A 24,511-nucleotide genomic window follows, 5' to 3' on the forward strand; every position below is an offset into this window, starting at 1 on the left:
CAAAGAGGTGCAGTGAAGGGCTACCTGCTCCTAGATTGCATTCCTGGGGGCCTTACTCCCTCATTAGGGTCATTTTTTTTCCTTAAGACATTGCTAACTATACAATGGAGACAGTCACAAATTCACTTGCATTACACTTAGATGTGCAAAGAAAATGCACTTGTTTATTCTTACACATCACCATCCATGGGGTACAGGGAAACACCGATAAGTCAGCAAAGTGGTATTGTCTCCAGTTGGTTCCCCTGAGACCAGGATTCAGGTGCATGTGGCCCAGTAAGGGAGAGAGGGAGGAGAGCAGGAGGAGGACAGGGAAAGAAGCTGAGCAAGGCCAGCGCCCACTGAAACCAGCTTCTGCCTGACCCTAAGGAGCTCTGAAGTAGGATAGTGCCAGAGAGGTGGTCCTACCTAAAGACAGGGGATCAGGTTTTTGTACTTCAGTGTCAGAGGTCACCAGCTGTCTTCAGGCAGGGCCTGGGCCTTCTAACTCCCAGGTGTACCCAGGTGTGGCTGCTTCCATTGCCAGTGGAATCCAGTACTCCCAGGAGAGCCATCCAGTTGAGCACTTTTAGCAGCTAAAGTGTGTGCACCGACTAGTCCAGGGAGCCATCCAGGTGAACACTTTTAGCAGCTAAAGTGGGTGCACCAGCTAGTCCAGGGAATCTGGCCATGGCACCAATAACACCTACTATGCTCTTTATTCAGTTTCACACACGTCCCTTCAGTGTGAGTAGTCAGCTATCCAGGCCACTTTAAAGAGTCTCTGTTGGGAGCTATGTCTCTTCAGTGTCCACTCTGTCCCTCCCCCCTACCTAAGGTATTATGTGGCTGTATGTGTAGGGAGCAGTGCCTATGCATCTTTATGGCAGTGGGGGGATGGGGCTTTGAAAACTTGTGGTGTCTACAGGATGATGGCCTGATCCTTATGGCAGTGTGGCTGCTCTGGTCTGCAGGGATATCCAGGTCTTCTGGTCTTGTAAGGATATTTTGGCACCTACTGCTAGAGTCTATGGCTTGGTCCCTCATTCATGGAACTTCTTTATTCTGACTCCAGGCTTCTACCCAGTCCTCAAAGCATCTTCTGCCCAGTGCACATGTTCATCTATCCAGCCATTGTACAACAAAAGTGGTCTGTTCGTGTCATTTGGTAAGTGCAGGGAAGCATTTCCATGGCACAGCCAATGTTCCAGACCTTGCCTTCTGGTATCTAGTGTGTATGCCCACTTTGAGATATTTTGTCTCAGAGAGGGAAAGTCAAGCCCCTTGCCCCTGTTATCTATTTCCCAAACATCATCTTCTCCCTTGTGGATAATGGGGCAAGATTTTTCCTTTCTAGAATCTGTGTGCAGAAGAAGCAGATACTCCCTTCCTCTTTTTTCCTTTTGGGGTAACTCCTTCTGCTTCCCAAGATGATGTTGCTTTTACCTCCTCTCTGGAGCTATGATGGAAGAAAGAGGAGGAATTGAAAAGCTCTACTGATAAGGAGGTGTAAATCAAGAGGTTTAAAAATATATGTTATAGTACACTCAAGTTCACAGCAGAAAGGTGGAAGCAACTCAAATATCCATCAATGAATGAATGATGATAAAATGTGGTATATACATACAATGGAATATTATTCAGCCTTAAAAAGAAAATTCTGACACAGGATATAACATGGGTGAAACTTGAGGACATTATGCTGAGTGAAATAAATCATTCATAACACAACAAATACTGTATGATTCCACTTATATGAAGTATCTAAAGTAGTCAAATTCATAGAGACAGAAAGTAGAATGGTGGTTGTCAGGGGCTGGGGATTGTTCAATGGATATGAAAAAGTTCTGGAGATTGGTTGTATAACAATGTGAATATCTTTAACACTACTGTACTGCACACTTAAAACTGGTTAAGCCCTGACTGGTGTGGCTCAGTGGATTGAGCACCAGCTGGGAACCAAAGGGTCACTGGTTCGATTCCCAGTCAGGGCGCATGCCTGGGTTGTGGGCCAGGTCCCCAGTCAGGGCACGTGCCTGGGGTACACAATAAGCAACCAAATATTGATGTTTCTCTCCCTCTCTTTCTCCCTCCCTTCCCCTCTGTCTAAAGATAAATAAATTTTTTAAAAACTGGCTAAGATGGCAAATTTTATGTTATGACTATTTTACCACAATGAAAAGTAAAAAGTGAAAATATATATTACAAATGTAAATGCCTTGCCCATGGAGGGTAAACTAATACACGCATCCATATCTTAGATTGGAGACTTTTTTTTTAAAATCAGCCCCTGATTCTTTGCAGAGAATAGGGCTCCAAAAGAGAGGAAATATTTTCATGAAGGAAAGATGCAACCAGGAACAGTTCTAGCCAGAACCACTATTTAGACAAAGGATATCCAAGAATAGGTAGGATTGTAGAGAATGGGGACAATTACATGCAAGGGAAGAAGATTGGGAGACTTAGAGTCATGGATGAAAAAGGTGGGGTATAGACAAGCTGGGGAGACAAGTGGCATCTTTGGGGGATTGTTGCAGTTGTCTTGACTACAGGCACAGTGATCTAAGCACAGGTCTATAAAACCTTAATCAAAATTACTGGAGGCAGATGTTTTGGGGAATTAAATTTTTCCTTTGAATTTTAGAAAGGCATATTATATTACAGAATACATACAGAATATATGTAATATGCAGGATGTTCTATATGTTACAGAACATTCCCAGTGGAGTCTGGCTCAGCACCCTGTAAACAAACCCATTAATATTCCTGTGGCAAATGTATAAATATTCACACTAAGTGGGATAATAAAGACTATAAATAGCATCATGTTAGTTCAGGCCAGGTTTTGCTGCCAAATAGTTTTTTTAAAAATCTTCTGGTTTATATAAACTATTGAATTAAAAATGGCAGAATAAGGATTGTGGACCTGTCTGAATTTTGTACCATCTAAAGACTATAAATTAATGAAGACACAAAATGTTGGAAGGGATCAGAACAATGGAACCAGCACATCCAGCATTCTTATTTTATAAATATGAAACAAAAGTGACTTGCTCAAGGTCACACTACTGGCCATAGGCAGAGCTAAGATCAGGCTCAGTTCTTCTATCCCCAACCCAGCACACCCAGCAGCAGTCTAGCAGTGGCTTTCACACCAAGATTTCCCTTTGAATGGAGTCTAGAATCCATGGAGTCAACCCTCCCTCTTCTTAGTCATTCCCTCAAGAGGTAACCTCTTGCCTCTAGGAATACCTTCCTTAACTCTAACTTCTGCTTGTTATACTTCACAATGAGCCATGTAAGTTTTCTCTGGAAGAAGTACCTACAGAAGACCTTGTTCTCCAGGTTCATAGATTTAACTCAAGGCCTTGTATATAGGTGATTCTCAGTAAAGGTGTGAGGAATCATTGACTTTGAGTACTAATTGCTTGTAGACTTTTCCATTTATTGATGGATGGACGTGGTACATGCATACAGTGGACTATCATTTGGCCTTAAAGAGTCATGTAAGACAGCCACCAAAGATTATTTGCCATTGTAGACTTGGAGCTAAGGGCAAGGAAGGCAAATATTACTCTTATTCTGGAATGATGAACATTAATGGCCATTGAAAAATGCTTTTTCCATCCCTGATGCCTAAGCCATGGGATAAATCCTGCCCTTGGTCTCTGGGCACAATCAAGATGCTTTTGTGTCTAGCATAGTATTTGGCACATAGTAGGTACACTACAATGTTGAATGAGTAAGTGAATGAATATTGGGAATATTTTAGTTAGGACTCTTATTTTCAAATAGCACAATCCCAACTTAAACGGGATTAAACAACAGTGAAAAATATTGCCTAACATAATTGAAAAGTCTGGGGGTAAATCCAGGTCTGCAAATGATTACTGGGGACTGTTTCTTTCCTTCTGTCACATTTGCTTTCTTACTTGTTGTTTCCTTTTCAGGCAGTCTCTCGGGCACAGGTAATAGCAAAGATGGTCACCAGCAGTTCTACCCTCACATCCTACCAGCTCAATAAGCCTTCCAGAGTAAGATGGACTTTTTACAGTAATTCTAACAGAACTCTGAGATTTAGCCTGGGCTAGGTAGTGTGCCCATTTCTGAACCAATCGCTATAGCCAAAGTGATACTCTATTTTCACTGGCAAGGCCTGAATATAGTTGTCCCCTGGAGCTAGGGTGTTAGGAAGACAGAAAATGAGGTTTGGGGAAACTGGTCCCTACAGGGAAGTAGAGGTGATGGTCCCAGAAGTAGAGAGCATGGTAGACGATAGACATCTTTTATGGGGGTGGATGCCAAGGTGTCTGTCCGTGGTGTGTGAAGAGTGCATTAAGCTCGTTTTAGAAGATAACAGTGCTTAGAAGAAGCAAAATCGATCAAAGATGGCAGCTTTACTCCAGGCACCGTGATTCTCGGCTTCTGTGAAGAGGAGGGAAACTCGCAGATTGGTGGAGGAACAGAGCAAGTGGCCTAGGTTACCGAAACATTTTTGAAAACAGGACATCAAAAATTATAGCGATCATTGAAAAACCAGACGGTAAGGAGACTGCTTCAGGACAAAAGGGACCCAGGGATCAGCACGGGGACCAGGGGGGTTGCAGTCCCCAGGCCCGGTGCTCCTGGGTCTGCCTCAGGGCACCCAGGAGAACAGAGTCGCTGCTCCCTCCCCAGACTACGGAGCTTGAGAAACACCAGGGGACACCTTGTGGCTTGAAGGCACAGAAAGGGCAGTTGGAATGGGAGAAAATGGCCTAGGGGCTGTAAGCACCCACCCAAATCCCTGGGAGAAGTGAGTGCCTCCAGCCCGAATAACCAGAGGCAGCCTGGAAGTGCACCTGCACCCCCAGCCCAGTGGGAGTGTGGATCAGTGGAAAACCCAGACCTCGCAGCCCGGATCCAGGAAAGGGTGTGGGTGTTCTCAGGTTTCTGGAGCCTGCGGTGCTGAACTGTGGAAGCGCGCACCCCCTCGGAAATCCTGACTCTTGCACTGTGAACCCGGAAGGGACAAGGCGCTTAGTGCGTTCCTAGAGCCCGAAACTCAAAAATTCGGTGGATGGGCATGCCCTTTTACAATCCCTGGAGATGGCACAGTGAATCCAAAAAAGTCCTGGGTGCTTCTTGAGATCATAGAGCTCGCCGCAGTGGAATTTGGGGAAGGGCACATCTTGCAATCTCGGGGGCTTGCATCCTGAAACCAAAAAGTCGCAGGAGCCCTGCAGGGCCCTGGAGCCTGGGAGACTGCAGCAGTGAGCTCCAGAAAGCATGCTTGGGAGCACTCAGGATCCTGTAGGGGAAAGTCAGATTGGACCTGCGGAGAGCACCCTGCTGGCCCTGGGGATAGTGCCTGAGAGACTAACTGAGATTTGACTGGGGAGAGTGATAAGCATTTCAAACAGCCCCTCAGCCTGCTGAAGCCAGCAAGACCAGAAAAACTGGTCTGGCCAGTTAGAAACCAACAAGAGGTTTTTTTGTTTTGGTTTGGTTTGGTTTTTTGGCTGTTGTTGGTTGATTGATTTTATCTTGTGTTTTAAGTGACTTTTTATTTTTCAATTCTTATTTTTATATCTCTCAATCCCTTATGTTTCTCTTCCATTCATCCTAGTATTATTCCTTCCACTCCAAATTTATCTCTCCTGCACTCCATCTTCTGCCCCCCCCTTTTTTTTGATCTTGCAAGTTACTGCAAATTTGTATTATCTTTTTCTCACTTTTCCAACATTTTTTATTTTAACAGTATTTTGGTATTCTTTTTCTTTCTGTATAATCTTCTTTGCTTGGCTGGTTATACTGTCATTTGATAGGTTCCCCCTGGTATCTCAGTCACAGCGTGTTGATAATTTACCATCCTTCATCTGTGTTCCATTAGTACACCTTTCAAGGTTCTATACTCCTTATTCTTGTTATCTAGATCTCATCGATTCTGCCACAAGACTGTTGCTTTAATATTCCTTTAAATAAGACCTAGTTCATACAATTGTAAATACTACTCAACATACCTACCTGATCTCAGCCCACTTTGCAATTTCCTGAACTATACTATTGTGGGGGTTGTCTCTATTCTTTTACACACTACTCCTATTTACTAATCTTTATTCCAATCCTACCTTAGAATCTGACCTCCCACAGCCTCACAGCTTTCTAGATCCAACTAACAATCCTTTCGTCGACAATAAGAGTCTTACCTTCTTTCCATCCTTTCTAAAATGTGGATACTGGGGTGGAGGATCACGGTTAACACTATAAGGAGCCAAAGGATAACCCATCTCTTCTCTACTGGCTGCTAATGTAAATATCATAGTACACTGTCTTGCTGTCTTAAACCATTTTGCCTTACTCCTCCAACTGATCACAAAAAAAGAGTAGGGGGAAGTTGTGAACACCAGGATACACGAAGGAGACTGCACCACTGAATCTCACAGGTATTCTACCACAGAAGTTCACATCATAATCACAGGGAACCAGAACAGATCAATTTAAGAAATAGAGGCTAACAAGAACAATCCCACGAACAATGAGAAAACAAAGAAACAATCCCCAATTGAAGGGAAAGGAGGAAGCCTCAGAAAAAATGCTGAATTTTCAGCATTTATCAGAGGCAACTCAACTATCAGGTAGTGAATTCAAAACAATGATTATCAGGAAGTTCAATGAATTCACAATGAGCTATCAGAAACTAGAGGGAAGCTACAACAATCTCACTGCAAACTATATAAACATGAAAAAGGAAATAGAAACTCTCAACAAGGGCCAAGAGGAAATGAAGAATGCCATTTCGGAACTGAGGAACAGAGTAGAAAGAATGAAAAGCAGGATTGATGAAGCAGAAGATTGAATTAGTGAGCTAGAGGACAAAGTAGAAAAGAACACCCAGAAAGAGCAAGAAAAGGAAAAGAGGCTCAGAAAGAATGAAGAGGGATTAAGAGAAATGCAAGACAATAGGAAATGTAATGATATCCGTATAATAGGGATACCAGAAGGAGAAGAAGAAGAGCAAGGGATAGAAAACCTGTTTGAAAAAAGTAATTTAGGAGAACTTCCCTAATTTGATGAGAGAAAAAGTCACACAAATCCAGGAAACACAGAGAGTCCCAATCAAGAGGAACCCAAAGAGGCCCACCTCAAGGCACATCATAATTAAAATGGCAAAATTTCAAGACAAAGAGAGAATCTTAAAGGCAGCAAGGGAGAAACAGGAAGTAACATACAAGGGAGCCCCAATAAGGCTAACAGCTGACTTCTCAATGGAAACACTTCAAGCCAGAAGAGAATGGCAAGAAATACTCCAAGTAATGAGAACCAGAGGTCTGCAACCAAGGCCACTTTACCCAGGAAGGCTCTCAATCAAGACAGAAGGCCAAATAAGAAGCTTCCCAGACAAAAGAAGTCTAAAAGAATACACCTCCACCAAACCAGCTCTGCAAGAGATTCTAAAGGGACTGCTTTAAGGAAAGGAGGGAAAAGAGAGAGAGAGAGAGGAACGCATGTACATAAAAGACAATGAATAAGTACCTATAAGTAATAACCTTAAACGTAAAAGGATTAAATGCTCCAATCAAAAGACACAGAATAGCTGAATGGATAAGAAAAAATGGCCCACATATATGCTGCCTACAAGAGACCCACCTCAGGATAAAAGACCTGCACAGGCTGAAAGTGAAGGGCTGGAAACAAATCTTCCAAGCAAATGGACAGGAAAAAAAAAAGGCGGGGTAGCAATACTCATATCAGACAAAATAGACTTCCAAAAAAGGTCCATAAAGAGAAACCCAGAAGGTCCCTTCATAATACTCGAGGGAAGAATCCACCAAGAAGACACAAATATTGTAAATATATATGCACACAACATAGGAGCACCCAAATACATAAAGAAAATCTTAGAGGACTTCAAGAAAGATATGGACAGCAACACAATTACAGTGGGGGATTTTAACACCTCACTATCAAAAATAGACAGATCTTCCAAAAAAAATATCAACAAAGATACTGTGGCATTGAACAATACCCTTGATGAAATGGACTTTACTGATATATAAGACCCTCCATCCAAAGGAAGCTAAATATTCATTCTTTTCAAATGTACACGGAACATTTTCAAAGATTGACCACATGATAGGACACAAAACAAGCCTCAAGAATTTCAAGAAAATTGAAATCATACCAAGCATTTTCTCGGACCACAAGGGACTGAAGCTAGAAACCAACCCAAAGGAAAAAAACCCAAAACACTCAAAATCATGGAGATTAAATGGCATGCTATTAAACAATGAATGGGTCAAGAATGATATTAGGGAAGAAATCAAAAGGTTTCTGGAAACAAATGAAAACAAACTCACAACAACCCAAAACTTATGGGACACAGCCAAGGGAGTCCTGAGAGGGAAGTTCATAGCAATACAGGCCCACCTAAAAAGGTTAGAAACATTCCAAACAAACAACCTAACCCTACATCTACAAGAACTCGAGGAACAACAACAAAGACAACCCAGAGCAAGCAGAAGGAAGGAAATAACCAAGATCAGAGCAGAATTAAATGACATAGAGACTAAAAGCACAATTCTAAGGATCAGTGAATCCAAGAGCTGGTTCTTTGAAAAGATAAACAAAATTGACAAGCCTTTAAGCAGACTCATCAAGAAAAAAAGAGAGAAGACCCAAATGAACACAATCAGAAATGAAAGAGGAGAGATTACAACTGATACCACAGAAATACAAAGGATTTTAAGAAATTACTATGAAGATCTGTATGCCAAGAAATTTGAAAACCTGGGTGAAATGGACAAATTTCTAGAAAAATATCATCTTCCAAAACTCAATGAAAAAGAAGCAGAAAGCCTGAAGAGACCAATAACAACAAAAGAAATTGAAGCAGTCATCAAAAAACTCCCAACACACAAAATCCCTGGACCAGATGGTTTCACAGGAGAATTCTACAAAGCATTTAAGGAAGAGCTAACCCCTATCCTTCACAGACTAAAAAATCCAAAAAGTTGGGAGACTCCAAAACTCTTTTTATGAGGCCAACATCATCCTAATTCCAAAACCAGATAAAGACACAACAAAGAAAGAAAACTTCAGGCCAATATCACTGATGAACATTGACGCTAAAATCCTCAACAATATAGTGACAAACAGCATCCAACAATACATTAAAAAGATCATACACCATGACCAAGTGGGATTCATTCCAGGGACTCAAGGATGGTACAATATTCACAAATCAGTAAATGTAATACATCACATAAACAAAAGCAAAGACAAAAATCACATGATCATATCAATAGATGCAGAAAAAACATTTGATAAGGTACAGCACCCATTCATGATAAAAACACTCGGCAAAGTGGGAATAGAGGGAGCATTCCTCAACATAATAAAGGCCATATATGAGAGACCTACAACCAACATCATTCTCAATGGGCAAAAATTAAAATCTTTTCCACTAAGATCAGGAACAAGACAAGGCTGTCCACTTTCACCACTTCTATTCAATATAGTACTGGAAGTTTTAGCCATAGCGATCAGACAAGAAAAAGAAATAAAAGGCATCCAAATCGGAAAGGAGGAAACAAAACTGTCACTGTTTGCAGATGACATGATAGTGTACATAGAAAATCCTATAGACTCCACCAAAAAAGTGCTTGACCTAATAAATGAATTTGGCAAAACAGTGGGATACAAAGCCAATATCCAGAAATCAAAGGCATTTCTGTACACCAAAAATAAAACAGCAGAAGCAGAAATCAAGGAAAAAATCCCATTTAAATAGCAAAAAGAAAAATAAAATATCTAGGAATAAACCTAACCAAAGAGGTAAAAGACCTGTATTTTGAAAACTACATAACACTCAGGAAAGAAATCAAGGCAGACACAAACAAGTGGAAACATATACCGTGTTCACGGATTGGAAGAATTAATATCATCAAAATGTCCATACTACCCAAAGCAATTTCCACATTCAATGCAATTCCTATTAAAGTACCAATGGCATATTTCACAGACATAGAACAAACACTTCAAAAATTTATATGGAATCATAAACGACACTGAATAGCTGCTGCAATTTTAAGAAAGAAGAGTAAAGTAGGAGGGATCACAATACCTGACACTAAACTATACTACAAGGCCACTGTAATCAAAACAGCCTGGTACTGGCATAAAAACTGGCACATGGACCAATGGAACAGAACAGAGAGCCCAGAAATAAACCCAAGTCTCTATGGTAAATTAACATTTGACAAAGGAGGCAGCAACATAAAATGGAGTAAAAATAGCCTCTTCAACAAATGGTGTTGGGAGAACTGGTCAGCCACATGCAAAAAAATGAAACTTGAGCACCAACTTATACCTTATACAAAAATAAATTCAAGGTGGATAAAAGACTTAAATATAAAACATGACACCATTAAAGTCCTAGAGGAGAACGTAGGTAGGAAAATCTCAGATATTTCACACAGAAACTTTTTTACTGACATGTGCCCTAGAGCAAGGGACATAAAGGAAAGAATAAACAAATGGGACCTCATCAAAATTAAAAGCTTCTGCACAGCTAAAGAAAACACTATCAAAATTAAAAGAGAACCAATTGTATAGGAAAACATATTTGCCAATGATACCTCAGACAAGGGTTTAATCTCCAAAATATATAAAGAACTTACACGACTACACTCTAAGAAGACAAGGAATCCAATTAAAAAATGGGCAAAGGACTTGAACAGGCACTTCTCCAAAGAGGACATACAGAAAATCCAAAGACACATGAAATGATGTTCAATATCGCTAGCTATCAGAGAGATGCAAATTAAAACCACAATGAGATACCACTTCACACCAGTCAGAATGGCCATCATAAACAAAGCAACAAACAAGTGTTGGAGAGGTTGTGGAGAAAAGGGGTCCCTAGTGCACTGCTGGTGGGACTGCAGACTGGTACAACCACTATGGAAAGCAGTATAGAACTTACTTGGAAAACTAAAAATGGATCTTCCTTTTGACCCAGCAATTCCACTGCTGGGACTCTATCCTAAGAACACTAAAACACCAATCCAAAAGAACCAATGCATCCCAATGTTCATAGCAGCACAATTTACAATAGCTAAATGCTGGAAGCAACCTAGATGCCCATCAGTAAATGAATGAATCAAAAAACTATGGTACATTTACACAACGGAATTCTATGCAGCAGAAAGAAAGTAGCTCCTACCCTTTGCAACAGCATGGATGGAGCTGGAAAGCATTATGCTAAGTAAAACAAGCCAGGCAGTGAAAGACAAATACCATATGATCTCACCTTTAACAGGAACCCAAACAACAAAACAAAGAAACCAGCAAAATATAACCAACGACACTGAAATAGAGGGCAGGCTGACAGTGACCACAGTGGAGAGAAGAGGGAATTTCCGGGGACAATGGGAAGGGTTTATAGGAACAAATTTAAAGGACACATGGACAAAAACTAGGGGGAGGGTGGTAATGGGAGGGAAGTGGGGAGGGCTGGTTGGGTGGGCTGGATTGGGAGTAAAAGGGAGAAAATTGTACTTGAACAATGATTAAAATAAAATTTAAAAAAAAGAAGCAGAAATCAACTTGAGCATATAACCATAGATAATTGTTCCATAATAGGCTTGAGAAATAATGATTAAATATAACCCCAATGAATCAGCTTACCTGTTGGGTGTTGACTCTATTCTAGACAGTTTACTACACATTTGCTGTTCAGTTAATCATTTGATCTGCACAGCCATCCTGTCAGTGGGTGACATGATCCTCACCTAACAAGTGAGGAAATTGAGTCTTTGGTTCAGGAATCCCCTCTAGGTCTCACAGTCAGTAATTGAAGGGAAAGATATTTCCACCTACTTATTGCTGACTCCAGTGCTTGGGCATTTCTTCTCTCTGCATTGCTGGAGGCTTCCTTCTCTCAGATCTGTTTCTCTCTATGTTGCTTCCTCCTCAGGCAGGCTACCCATTGGTGGTGGGAAAGATGGCTGCCAGCAGGCTTAGATCTCAGCAGATGATCAATCCTTATAGGAAAGTCATTCATAGGTATGCCAGGATGTAGCCTGAGAAGGTGGAGCGGTGACATGCCAGTCCCAAGACACTGTGGTGAGCATGGTGTGCCCTGAAAGTAATTCTCTAGTTGACTATACATACTAGAGCCCTTTGTCTTGAGGCCATGAGCTTCCAACCTTACAGGATCTCCTCAGTCACTTACATAGCTTAAAGGAAAAAAGAGTTCCTCAGAGTCAGACCTCAATATCATAGAATTATTATCACCCTTCTTTTTATTTATGAACGACTGGAGAGGGACCAGACCTGGTCATTTGAAGGGAGAAGATGCAGCTTTGAGGAGTGGCAAAGAGGTACTAAGAGTCAGGAGTAGTGTTTGACAGACAGTATTCCACTGGATCCTGATGGGTGAGGAGTGTGTAGTCTCCTCATTCCCTCCTGGTCCAAGTCCATCATCCCACCATCCTCTGACTGGAGGCCTAGGGCTTCTGGCTTCTGTAGAGACAATCCTGAAGTCATTCTCACCCTCATTCTCTTGCCTTTATTTGGTGCTATAAATATGCAGTTTTTTGAGGACATAGAATTGGATCCTGAATTTTTCCCATAAATCTGCTTAGTTTAGGAACTTTTAATATTCTCCTTATGTTTGAAGCTTTGAGCAAATAATAAAGCAGTGTTTAATAAAGAGGTGAGTACTCTGAGCACATGAATTTAAGTTTTAAAGTAAAGACAGAATGAGAAAATGGAGGCATTGAACAGAAGAAGCAAATATGAGCACTAAGAAGGGAGGTAGGTTTTAATCCATGCTAATTTCTCTGCATGGTCTTCATATGTAGCTCAAATCTTCCTAGCAGGCTGAGTAAAAAAAGAAATATATTTACAAATTCTTTTTGTTATAAAGGTAGAAATATTTTTAAAGGTATACTTTTTTCATTAAATTTGAAAAGATTTATCATGTGGGACATTTTGTAGGGCAAAATATGGGCAGCAGTATTCTCAATAATGTTAACACATATGCAGGTTCCCCTCCATCTACTCCTTGTTACCCACACTCAGTAAAGGTTGAGAGCAAAACATAAAGTTACACTATTAAGACCTCAGTTCCCTGAGGCAATCCCACATAAGTCAAAATGTAAAGCAAACATGAAAATATAACCCTCTATTTTCTCAACAAGAAGACCCCCCCCTACAAATGTTTGGCCATTTGAATATATAAACTTTTAGGGTGGGTTTCTGGGTTTTTTAAATATATGTTATTGATTATGCTATTACAGTTGTCCCATTTTCCCCTCTGCCCTGCATACCCTCTCCCACCCACCTTCCCCACCTTTAGTTCTTGTCCATGGATTGTACATGTAAGCTCTTTGGATTCTCCATTTCCTATACTATTCTTAACTTCCCCATGTCTATTGTCTACCTACCACCTATGCTACTTATTTTCTGTACCTTTTCTCCCTTTCTCCCCCTCCCACTCCCCTGTTGATAACCCTCCATGTGATCTCCATTTCTGTGGTTCTGTTCCTGTTCTAGTTGTTTGTTTAGTTTGCTTTTGTTTTTGTTTTAGGTGTGGTTGTTAATTATTATGAGTTTGCTGTCATTTTACTTCTCATATTTTTTTATCTTCTTTTTCTTAGATAAGTCCCTTTAACATTTCATATAATAAGGGCTTGGTGATAATGAACTCCTTTAACTTGACCTTATCTGAGAAGCACTTTATCTGCCCCTCCATTTTAAATGAAAGCTTTGCTGGATAGAACAATCTTGATGTAAGTCCTTGCCTTTCATAACTTTAAATACTTCTTTCCAGCCCCTTCTTGCCTGTAAGGTCTCTTTTGAGAAATCAGCTGATAGCCTTATGGGAACTCCTTTGTAGGTAACTGTGTCCTTTTCTCTTGCTGCTTCTAGGATTCTCTCCTTCATTTTTACCTTGGCTAATGTAATTATGATGTGCCTTGGTGTGTTCCTTCTTGGGTCCAACTTCTTTGGGACTCTCTTAGCTTCCTAGACTTCCTGGAAGTCTATTTCCTTTGCCAGATTGGGGAAGTTCTCCTTTATTTAATTTGTTCAAATAACTTTTCTATTTGTTGCTGTTCCTCTTCTCCTTCTGGTACCCCTACAATTCAGACGTTGGAATGTTTAAAGATGTCCTGGACGTTCCTAAGCCTCTCCTCATTTTTTTGAATTCTTGTTTCTTAATTCTTTTCTGATTGGATGTTTCTTGCTTCCTTGTGGTCCACTCCATTGATTTGAGTCCCAGTTTCCTTCCCATCACTGTTGGTTCCCATACATCTTCCTTTATTTCATTTAGCAATACCTTCATTTTTCCATCTAATTTATGACCAAATTCAATCAAATTCAACCAAATTCAACCAGGATAGTGAGCATCTTGATTATCAGTGGTTTGAACTCTGCATCTGATAGGTTGGCTACCTGTTCATTGCTTAGTTGTATTTTTCTGAAGCTTTGATCTGTTCTTTCATTTGGGCCACTTTTTTTTTTGTCTTGATACACGTGTAGTGAGGGGCGGAGCCTTAGGTATTCACCCAGGAGGGGTAACCCATGTCGATGCTCTGTGACACTGTATGTGGGGAAGGGGTCCAAGAGGGAACAATGGTGCTTGCTCCCCTCTCTGCTGGCTTTCAGTCACTTTCACTGCTTCCCACAAGCAAATTGGGCTCTTCTGGTGCTGATTCCGGGGTGGGTTGGCTTGTGTATGTTCTAGGACCCTATGGGTCTCTCCAACAAACTCTCCTGTGAGGCTGGGAGTTTCTCCCACTGCTGCCTCAACCCCAACAGGTGTTTTCAATCAGTGGTTTGAGGCTTTATTTCCCCAAGCTGGAGCTCTGTGTTGCACTGTCTGTCTCAGTCCCTATTCATTCCTCCTGATTTATCTAAGCACAAATGTAGGACGCCTGCGCCACCAGCCATGCTGTCATATTCTCGCTGGCCAGCTGCAGCCTTGCGCGCCTGGCTCCACAATCCAGTGCTGGGCCTGCCAAGCACCACCCTTGCCTGCCCTGGTCCTCCCTCCACCACCTTGCTGCGAGTCCTGTCTGCACACCCATCTCTGCCCTTCCTACCGGTTTGGATGAGTGTGTCTTTTTTAACTCCTTGGTTGTTGGACTTCCATACAATTTGGTTTTCTATCACTTCTAGTTGTTTTTTGTTTTTAAATTGTTGTTGTCCTTCTTTTGGTTGTGTGAGGAGGCACAGTGTGTCTCCTATGCCTCCATCTTGGTGGGAAGTCCTCTGAATATATAAACTTTTAGGGTTTTAAATAGTCAATTTATACCATTTGATTTCATAATTTAATTATGCACATTTAAAACCACATATATAAAATAATATATTTTAGAAATATTATGTTTTTCCCATTTATATTTTAAGAAAACAATAATATTCTCATTATATTAATGTATCACCCACAACAGCATATTCATCATTGTAGTCAATTTTTGAGTCATCTTGTAAGGTTTTCAGAGAATAATGACTTCAATTTCAGCTAATGTTTGCTGTGGAGAGATGTCATTTTCTGAATTTGTGTATAATATTCCCACTAGAAATTGTATCCCAAGTCCCAAATACCCATTTATGTGGCATTAGAGCAGTCCCTTCACTTCCACTCCACTTACCTAATAGGGCATATTTGTGGTGCCTCCACATAAAAACCTACTGTATAGATTTTTAAAATGATCTTTCAACGAAATCAAACATTTGCAACTAAGAGGTCATTCCTTTGGGAGCCATAGTTAAATTCCATTGACTCTTTTATTCCTTATTTAAACAGGTGACTTTCTAAGCATCTAAAACCAGACTTGATTGAGGTCATTTCCTGCCAGTGCGTCCTTCTCCAACAGTACTTTGTGGTTCAAAACAAAGTAATTGAGAAAACACCCTGTAACTCAAGAATCTGTTATGGGACTATTTAAGATATTTGCAGTAGTTTTGTCACATGGTGGCCAAATGCTTCACCTGCCCATATCACAGCCCACCCAGTAGCCCACCCAGGAAATTCTGAGTGGGCTTTGCTAGGTCACCTAAATTCTTGGGCATCTATTTTCTTATGGGTTAAATGAGGGGCTTAGGCTAGATCAAAGAGGGTTTTGGCAGAACACAAGGGGAACTGTGGGAATGGCTCCATGTTTTGGGGGGGTGAGGGGCCCCCCTGGTGCCCTCACCTCATTCCCAAGTCAACAGAGTAATTCTGCTTTGATCTATCTTATATAAAGGAACTCCAGGTAAAATTTCCTTTGAAGTAAAGATCCATTTTCTTTAAATTAAAAAGAAAAGGGGTGGATAGGCTGGTATTGAGGTCTGCTGGCTCTGAAGTTGCCTGACTTCAAAGCTATCAGGGGTCACAGTTAAACCATCCTACCAATGGTTAATGAAGATAAGGTATCCCTGGTGGTTGAGGGTAAAGGGTAGATACTGCCTGTGATTTGGTAAGCATATGCCCACCATAAAATCCCACTTCCTAACTGGAGTCCCATCATCCTAGAAAACCTGCTCATAGGTTTATGAGAAAGAAGCAAATGACAAGGAAGAAGTGATTCTCAAACTAAGTCAGAACCACATGCTATGCTAATTAAATTAAGCCATAGAGGAGGGACCCAAGTATCAGTGATTTCGAAATCTCCTAGTGTGAGTCTACTGTGCTGTCAAATTTAAGAATAGGTAACATTGATACAGCCACTATGGAAAACAGCGTGGAGGTTCCTCAAAAGATTAAACATAGAATTAATTACCTTATGATCCAACAATCCCGCTTCTGAGTATATATTCCAAAGAATTGAAAGCAAGACCTTGAGCAGATATTTGTACACCTGTGCTCATAGCCTTATTCACAATAGCCAAGAGGTGGAAATAACCCAAGTGTCCATTGATTGATGAATGGATAAACAAGATGTGGCATATACATACAAGGTGAGCTTCCTTAGAAAGAAAGAAAATTCTAACACATGATACACCATGCTTGACCCTGGAGGACATTATCCTGAGTGAAATAAGTCAGTCACAAAAGGACAAATATGAGGTACCTCATCAAATTTATGGAGACAGAAGGTAGAGTGGTGGTTGCCATGAGCTGGAAGAAAGTGAGGATGGAAAGTTGTTGTTTAATGGGGACGGAGGTTTGGTTTTGCAAGATGAAAAGAGTTCTGGAGATTGGTTGCACAACAATGTAAATATGCTTAACACTTCTGAATTGTATGCTTAAAAATGGTTAAGATGATAAATTTTACACTATGTGTACAGTAGACTGCTCTTATCTGCAGTTTTACTTTCCTATTTGTTACCTGTAGACAATCATGGTCCAAAAATATTAAATGGAAAATTCCACAAGGAAACAACTGATAACTTCTGAGTAACATGATGAAATCTCATGATATCCTGCTCCATCCCACATGGGACAAGAACTGTTTGTCCATTGTCTCCACACTGTACAAAGTCTGTCTGAAAAAATGTCCAGCCATTGTTAATATAACCAGAAGGGTTTGCATGACATCAATGTAACCTTGTAGCCAAGGAGAGTGGACTGGAATGTGCATGTGTGAACAATGACAACTTCACTGTACTAGTCAGTAGGGGTGGTAGACAGCATTGAGTGAGCACATGTACTGTGTGGCCATCACGTTTAAAATGACTGAGCAAGTATGAATCTGCATCAAATGTTGCATTAAGCTTGAACATTCCTCCATGAAAACTATTCAGATGATTCAGAAGGCCACAGCTTTAGGCAGCTGGTGATTAGCAACTTCGTTATAACAAGGCGCTCACTCATGCATCACATCTCATGCAGAGTTTTTGGTGAAACATCAAGTCACCCAGGTAACTCAGCCCCCCTACAGCCCATATTTGGTGCCCTGCAACTCTGGCTTTTCCCAAAACTAAAATCACCTTTGAAAGGGAAGAGATTTCAGATTGTCCATGAGATTCAGAAAAATATGACAGAGCAGTTGATGGCGATTAGAATTGTGTGAGGTCCCAAGGTGCCTGCTTTGAAGAGGACTGAGATGTTATTGTCCTATATAGAATGTATTTTGTATTTTGTATCTTCTTTGATAAATGCCTCTATTTTTCATAGTGCATGGCTTGATAGTTTCTGGACAGACCTCATATTATGCTTCTGCCTGTTAGTCATTTAGTAATCCTCTTGGTTATCAGATTAACTGTTGTTAGGTACTGTAGTACTTGTGTTCAAATAAACCTTATTTTACTTAATAATGGCCCCAAAATGCAAGTGATGCTGGCAACTCAGATATGCCAAAAAGAAGTGGTAAAGTGCTTCATTCAAGTAAAAAGGTATGTGTATGTGGGAAAAACATATCATATCAGTGATTTTCAACCTTTTTAATCTCATGAACACATAAACTAATTACTAAAATTCTGTGGCACACCAAAAACTATATTTTTTGCCAATCTGACCAAAAATAGGCATAATTTTGATTCAGTCACACCTGACAGCTATTGTGGTATGGGCTGTTATAAATTTTTTCTTTTTATTAAATTTATTAGGATGACATTGGTCAATGAGATCATATAGGTTTCAAGTGTACATTTCCATGACACATGATCTGTATGTTGTCATTTTTTAAATTTTAAAACCTAAGAGAGAAGAGGTCAGTGCCCCTAACTAAATAGTCAAGTATTGCATGTTTTAAATTTTTTTGCAGCACATCAATTGAAAATCACTATAATATATTGTAGGGTTTGGTACTATCTGCAGTTTTGGGCATCCACTGGGGTCTTGGAATGCATTCTCCACAAATAAGGGGAGACTGCTTATTTTAAATATAAAATAACATAAAAAGAATAAGTGACATAAGCCTTGGGTGGGTGCTTGCTTGGTTGGAGCATTGGGGCACATACCTAGGTTGTAAGTTCCTTCCCACTCAGGGTATGTACAGGCGGCAACTGGTAGATGTTTCTCTCTCACACCGATGTTTCTCTCTCTCTCTCTCTCCCCCTTCCTCTCTCTCTAAAACCAATAAAAATATCCTCAGGTGACGTTTTTAAAAAGGTAGCATCATATAACACCTTGCTAGTCAAAGTATGATCTGTAGGCTGGCAGCATTGGCATCTTCTTGGGAGCTTGTTGGAAATGAAGCATCTCAGGCCCCACCCCAGACCTACTGTATGAAAACCTGCATTTTTTAACAGAACCCCAGGTGGTCTGTGCACACATTAAACTTTGAGAATAATAGAGCACGGTTAAAAGATAGTGGATATGGTCATTAGGTCATTTGTCTACCCAGCAACAACCTCCTCTCCTGATTTTTAGAGAATCTTACATTCTCTAAGTAACAGGAAACTGACTTCATTCATACCCTATGCAGTCCCACTCCCTCGGCCAATAGCTGGTTTATGGGTGAGTGTGTTGCCTGGTTCTAGACTATAAAACTAAGGGAAGTTCTGCTGAAGATGTTCTGGGGACACTAAGAAGAAATGGCCTCTCCTTCCTTTGAAAGTCTCCATGTAAGCATCTTGGGGTCATGGGGGCAGCTAGGCTGGTCCTTGACAACACAGAGCCACTGACTGACAAAATCCTGGGTCCACCTCAATGGTAGATTTCTGCTTATGTGAGATTAGAAATATATTTATATGTGTTTGAACAGGGTTTCTGTTACTTGTGGCTGAGGGTTTATCATACTTAAGGGGGTAGGGGGACTGTTAGGTGCATTATAGGATGTTCAGTAACAACCCTGACCTCTGAGTGTTAGGTGCTAATCGAACTTTCCCCTCCCTCAGTTGTGACAACCAAAGGTGTCCCCAGACACATTGCCAAATGGTATGGGGGGTAGGCAATTCACCCCTAGTTGAGAACCACTATCTCAGACAAAGGCATCCTAATGAATGCAAACATCCTTTATTTAGTGGGTCCTTAGAGGGTAAGTTCACTGCCCATGCTCCAGAGAGTTTCAAGGAACAAAGTGAGATCAGGTGTGTGAGAAAAGCAAACATACAAGGTGTTGCTAATCACCTGTCTTTAATGCTGCTGGTACACTGATAACGATGTTGTAATTTCCATTTATTCTTGTAATAGGCAAAGATGTTTAACTTAACAGATGGCCAACGTGGATAGTGAATGGAATTTTCCCTCAGCAGAGTTGGGGAGCCCTGCCAGCATGCTCTGGCTCTTCATGCTACTCAGATATCTTGATTCCTTACCTGCCCATCCTGAGCTGGGCCACCAATCCTGATTCATTGTCCACATGGTGATGGGTGCTGCAGAGTTTACCTGTTAAGATATTTTCACAGATTAAGAGGGATCTGTACATTTAGCTGCTAGAGAGAGGGGTGAGTGCCCTCTGTATAATAATGTATTTGTAGTTCACACATTTGTGTATTTGAGACACACAGAGGGGACTCTGGACAACTTCTCCTGCCTTATGTTTTCTTTCCTAGGATCAACCAACACGTTGAGACCACTTTCCTTAGGTGCCCCTGGCTCCTAAAATCAGTGCCTTCAAATCCAGTACTTCTTGACAGTTTAGTTTCATCTGAAGTGTCTCAAAACATCTGGAAGCAGGAAGGCTTATAGAGGGAGCTGTACTTTACAGAAAGATCTGGAGAATTGTAAGTGTGGAGACAGGCAAGGGGACTAGTGCTATAAAATGGACACATTTGAAAGCATGGATGCATAGGTCATTTATGTCACTGAGTGCTTACCATGTGTGAGGCTCAGTACCAGGCACTGGGGCAGGGGCTCTGGTGGGGACCAAAGGCCATTAGAGGCAGCTGTGGCCCTTGGGGCCTCATGATCTACTGGGGATTATGTGGTGGGCACTGGGTTGCTCTCCTAATTCTGTCCTATATTTTGGTGTAGGGTAAGTACTCCCAGTAACACGGCAACTACTCTGATTTTGTGCTCCATTCCCACCCCACAGCTTATGTGATTTGCAAGTGACATGCTCACTTTCTGGACCAGAGGTAGGGCACTCATATTAGGCCATAGATAACGTTTTAGAGCCTGGCATATGGTGATTTGGACTGAAGAAGGCATTTGTTGGCAGTTTCTAGGAAAAAAAAGTGTTTTTCTTTAGGAGTGTTATAGCTTTCAAAAACTGTGACAGGCCCTGCTGCAGTACTGTTATTTCCATGAAGAGTCAAGCTGAGGATTGAGCCAATATGTAAAGAAAGGCTGAGTCAACAGTGTTGCAGGGAAATCAAGTCTTGATGAAACCTCATGTGATTCAACCCTGGACTTTTGAGAAGCTTATACTATTAAAGCCTCCTACTGTGTAAGCTAGTTTGAACTAGATTTTTAGTTTCTTGTATCATAAACTTAGAGGATGTGACAATGAGTAAACCTTAAATGTGGGTTAGCTGAGAAAAGATGTTCACACAGAGTACTCAAACTAGGAAGATAGAGATCCTGGTTTAGCAAAATGGCTGGTATGGTGAAACTGATGTATCCTGGGATACAGACCTTCCGAAATGGAGACATAACATTTGGAGAACTGATGAGAAATATTCAGGATATTGATTACTTCTGGTAGTCTTCATCAAGGTTCTAGAATCTAGAAGACTCACATTTAGGGGGAAGGTGGTCCATTTGAGAGTGGACAGGGATGAAAATACAGCTTTGCTAAGAGAGGGCCTTTCTGCCTGTGGCCTGCAATCTAAAGTGACTGGACATTGATGAGCAAGTCCTGCTGGGTTGGAAAGCTGATTTTTCTGGCTAAACTTAGAAAATAGGAAACAAGTTGGGTGACCTAACAAAAGAAAATAACTGGAGCCCCAGAAAAACATGTCCCAGTTCCCTCCCACATCTCTTCCGAGTATCTTGTCTTAAAGATGTCAAACTTGATAAAGGGGACAATTGACCTATTGTGAAGATGCAGCTGGGATATAGCTGGGGGACAAGAAACACATTTGGGGTACTTCCCCACTTCAGAGATGAAAGGAGATGCCACTAATCTGAGGACCAGGGCAGTGGGCAAGGCACAGAGGTCAGTTGCTAGATCAAAGATACCGAGGTCAGTCTCTCAGCTCGAACTATGAGCCCATGAACTTGAATAGAAGAAACCCATTCAATTCTTAAGGGAGCTGAATTATCAAAGAAAGTGGCCAAATATGGTCTGAGATTGCCCATGGCTCAGGACAATCTCTAATCTTGTACCTGAAAGAAGTGAGGTGTTAAAATGGTGACTCTCCTTGGAAAGCATCAAGCCCATGCCCACTCAGATTTTAACAAGGCCGTAGACAGAGGATAGACACTGAAACCTAGAACTGGAGACTGCTGTCTTGTCTGACTGAGGAACTTGCTTTACCACCAGGACAAGGAATCCTCATTATTTCCTCAATATTGCATGTACTATCAACCATCAAAAGCTGAATGTGTTTCCCATTCTTTTCTTCTCTGATGAAGAATTCCCATTCTGGAAATGCTTATTGTAGGTTTCTTAGGTTTTTCTTGGTATTGCTGACTATGCTGATGGTGATGAACTTCAGAATTTAGTTCATAGGTTACCATTCCATGAATAGCTACTTTCAGACATGATTGAAAGTATGATGCATCTTTCAGAAAATATGAACTTGAATTGAATCCAGTAACTGGCTGAATCATAGGACTTCACCCTTTGGGGAAGGGGATGAATCTTTTTAGCCAAGTGTGGGTATTTCTGATGACTATGCAAGTTAAGGAGAGTATATAAATATTGGTTCAACAAAAGGGTAGATCTTAGTGGGATGTTATGGTTACATCTCCCCAACTTTGAATAATAATCCTGATTTTGTTTAAGTAACTGTGCTGGAACTCACAGCTCACATGTGGCTTAGAGAAAGCCAACTGCAGTTCCACGTCTAGGACTGGAGCACACAGCTAATGCTAAGCTTACACGGTGACTCCATGAAGACCTTTGAGACTGAATAAGGCTCTGCTTGGGACTCTTCAGAGACACGTTCTCTCTCTTCTTTTTGGGGGGTGCCATTGCTGGGGAGTATAAGTGCTGGAGTAGCCATTTCACCACCATGAGGGGAAATAACCAAGACTGAAGCAAACACAAGGAGGAAAAATTGAAAGAATCAGAGAAATGAAGCTGTGACCTGATTGTACCATACCTACCTTTACCCTTGGGCTTTTGTTACATTGTCTTCTTTAACATTTGATCCAGTTTAAGAGTTTTCTGTTACTTGTAATCAAACAACTATTATAGAGTGTGGGTGATAGAGAAAGTAGGGTAATTAGCTAAGAGAAGTGATATTTCTTTAAGCATTTAAGATGGAAGAAGTTGAAAGGATTATTGCAGTTCTTAGTATTAAAACATCCTTTCTGTGGGGTTTTATTGGACTCATTTGCAGCCATCACTAGATATCTCTTAGTCCATTCAGACAAAGAAATGGATGTGGAAATGGATGTGTAAAGACCTTCAGGGCTGGGCATGGCACCTGGCATCTGAAAGTCTCCAATAAATTTGGAAGATGAAATGAAACCTGTCATTTGTTCCACCCAGTCCCCCAGTAGGCTGAGGGAGTTCCCCAATGTGCATTCACACTGTAAGCAGCCAGATAACTCTTAACCCTTTTCCTCCACTGCTATTGCAGAAAATGGATCACATGTCTCCCAGGTTGAGAGCTTTCCTCTCTGAACCCATCGGAGAAAAGGATGTTGTCTGGGTAGATGGGATCAGCCATGAACTTGCAATCAATTTGGTCACCAAAGGTTTCAACAAGGTAATTTCATTTATCATATTCCTCCAACTTCTTTTTCCTAACTTCCTTCCCCTAGTCCTGTGAGATCGCAGCCACTGCCACATGTCCCTGTACATGCCTGTGAGAGAGCAAAGGTGTCACCTGGCAGGGTGTCACATGCTTCTGTGCTCATGACCCCCCCCATGCTTGGGCAGCCTCAAGGGCCAGTGGGTGATGGGAAAATGGAATCTCTTTGTCTCAGAACAGCTGAGTCAAGCATGATTTACTTGGTGTTCAAACACCCATGAGTCAGCAGAGGTGAGGCAGCACCTGAGTCTGGGGCTGAACTGTTAGGATCTATGATTTGGGTGCACTCCCCATCCCCATGAAAAGACCTGTGGGGTCTCACTTGCCTTTTCAGGACACCAACCTGGTGGTGGCAGGTGTGTAATAGCAGCCTAGGTTCTACACCAGAGTAACAGGATGTGAGTTCAAAGATGTCACAACCCAAGTATGGCCCTTGAGGCCACAACCCAAGTATGGCCTCAAGGTTATCTAGTGGAATCTGAACATTCTTTTCTATGTAATTGTTTCTATGGTACTATTATAAGGCTGTTTAGAACTTTAAAAGAAAATAGGAGATTCTCTCTTAAATGGGAGATGATCCCAATGATCACCCAAAGAAAGTGAGCACATACAGAGGTGGATGGAAATTTATACAGTCTTGCATGCTTCATCAAGAAGGGACCAATAACAGAACTATTGTTGCTTACTCCCTTCAGTTTTCAACATTAGTCTACACTACCAGGCAGGAAGATAGTGCAGAAATATCCAACAAGGCTGGAAAATGCTGCATGCATGGCTGATAATCAGTTTGGTCTGCACTGGC

The 24,511-nt window shown here is 41.2% G+C and overlaps 1 protein-coding gene across 2 annotated transcripts in view; it reads left to right on the plus strand.

Annotated features, from left to right (window-relative positions):
- BANF2 (BANF family member 2) overlaps positions 1-24,511 on the plus strand; it is a 64,678-nt gene that overhangs the window by 28,184 nt on the left and 11,983 nt on the right. The window contains exons 2-3 of one of the 2 annotated variants that reach the window (XM_045832816.1): positions 1,055-1,147; positions 23,536-23,664. In XM_045832816.1, the coding sequence (XP_045688772.1) occupies positions 23,539-23,664 (126 nt within the window). In that variant the 5' untranslated portion in view covers positions 1,055-1,147; positions 23,536-23,538. The remainder of the gene's footprint in view (positions 1-1,054; positions 1,148-23,535; positions 23,665-24,511) is intronic. The other variant, XM_045832815.1, reaches the window with a different exon arrangement.

The sequence above is a fragment of the Phyllostomus hastatus genome, unplaced genomic scaffold (assembly GCF_019186645.2).
Source record: "Phyllostomus hastatus isolate PE091 unplaced genomic scaffold, TTU_PhHast_1.1 phas_contig_17, whole genome shotgun sequence".
NCBI classification, from domain to species: Eukaryota; Metazoa; Chordata; class Mammalia; order Chiroptera; family Phyllostomidae; genus Phyllostomus; species Phyllostomus hastatus.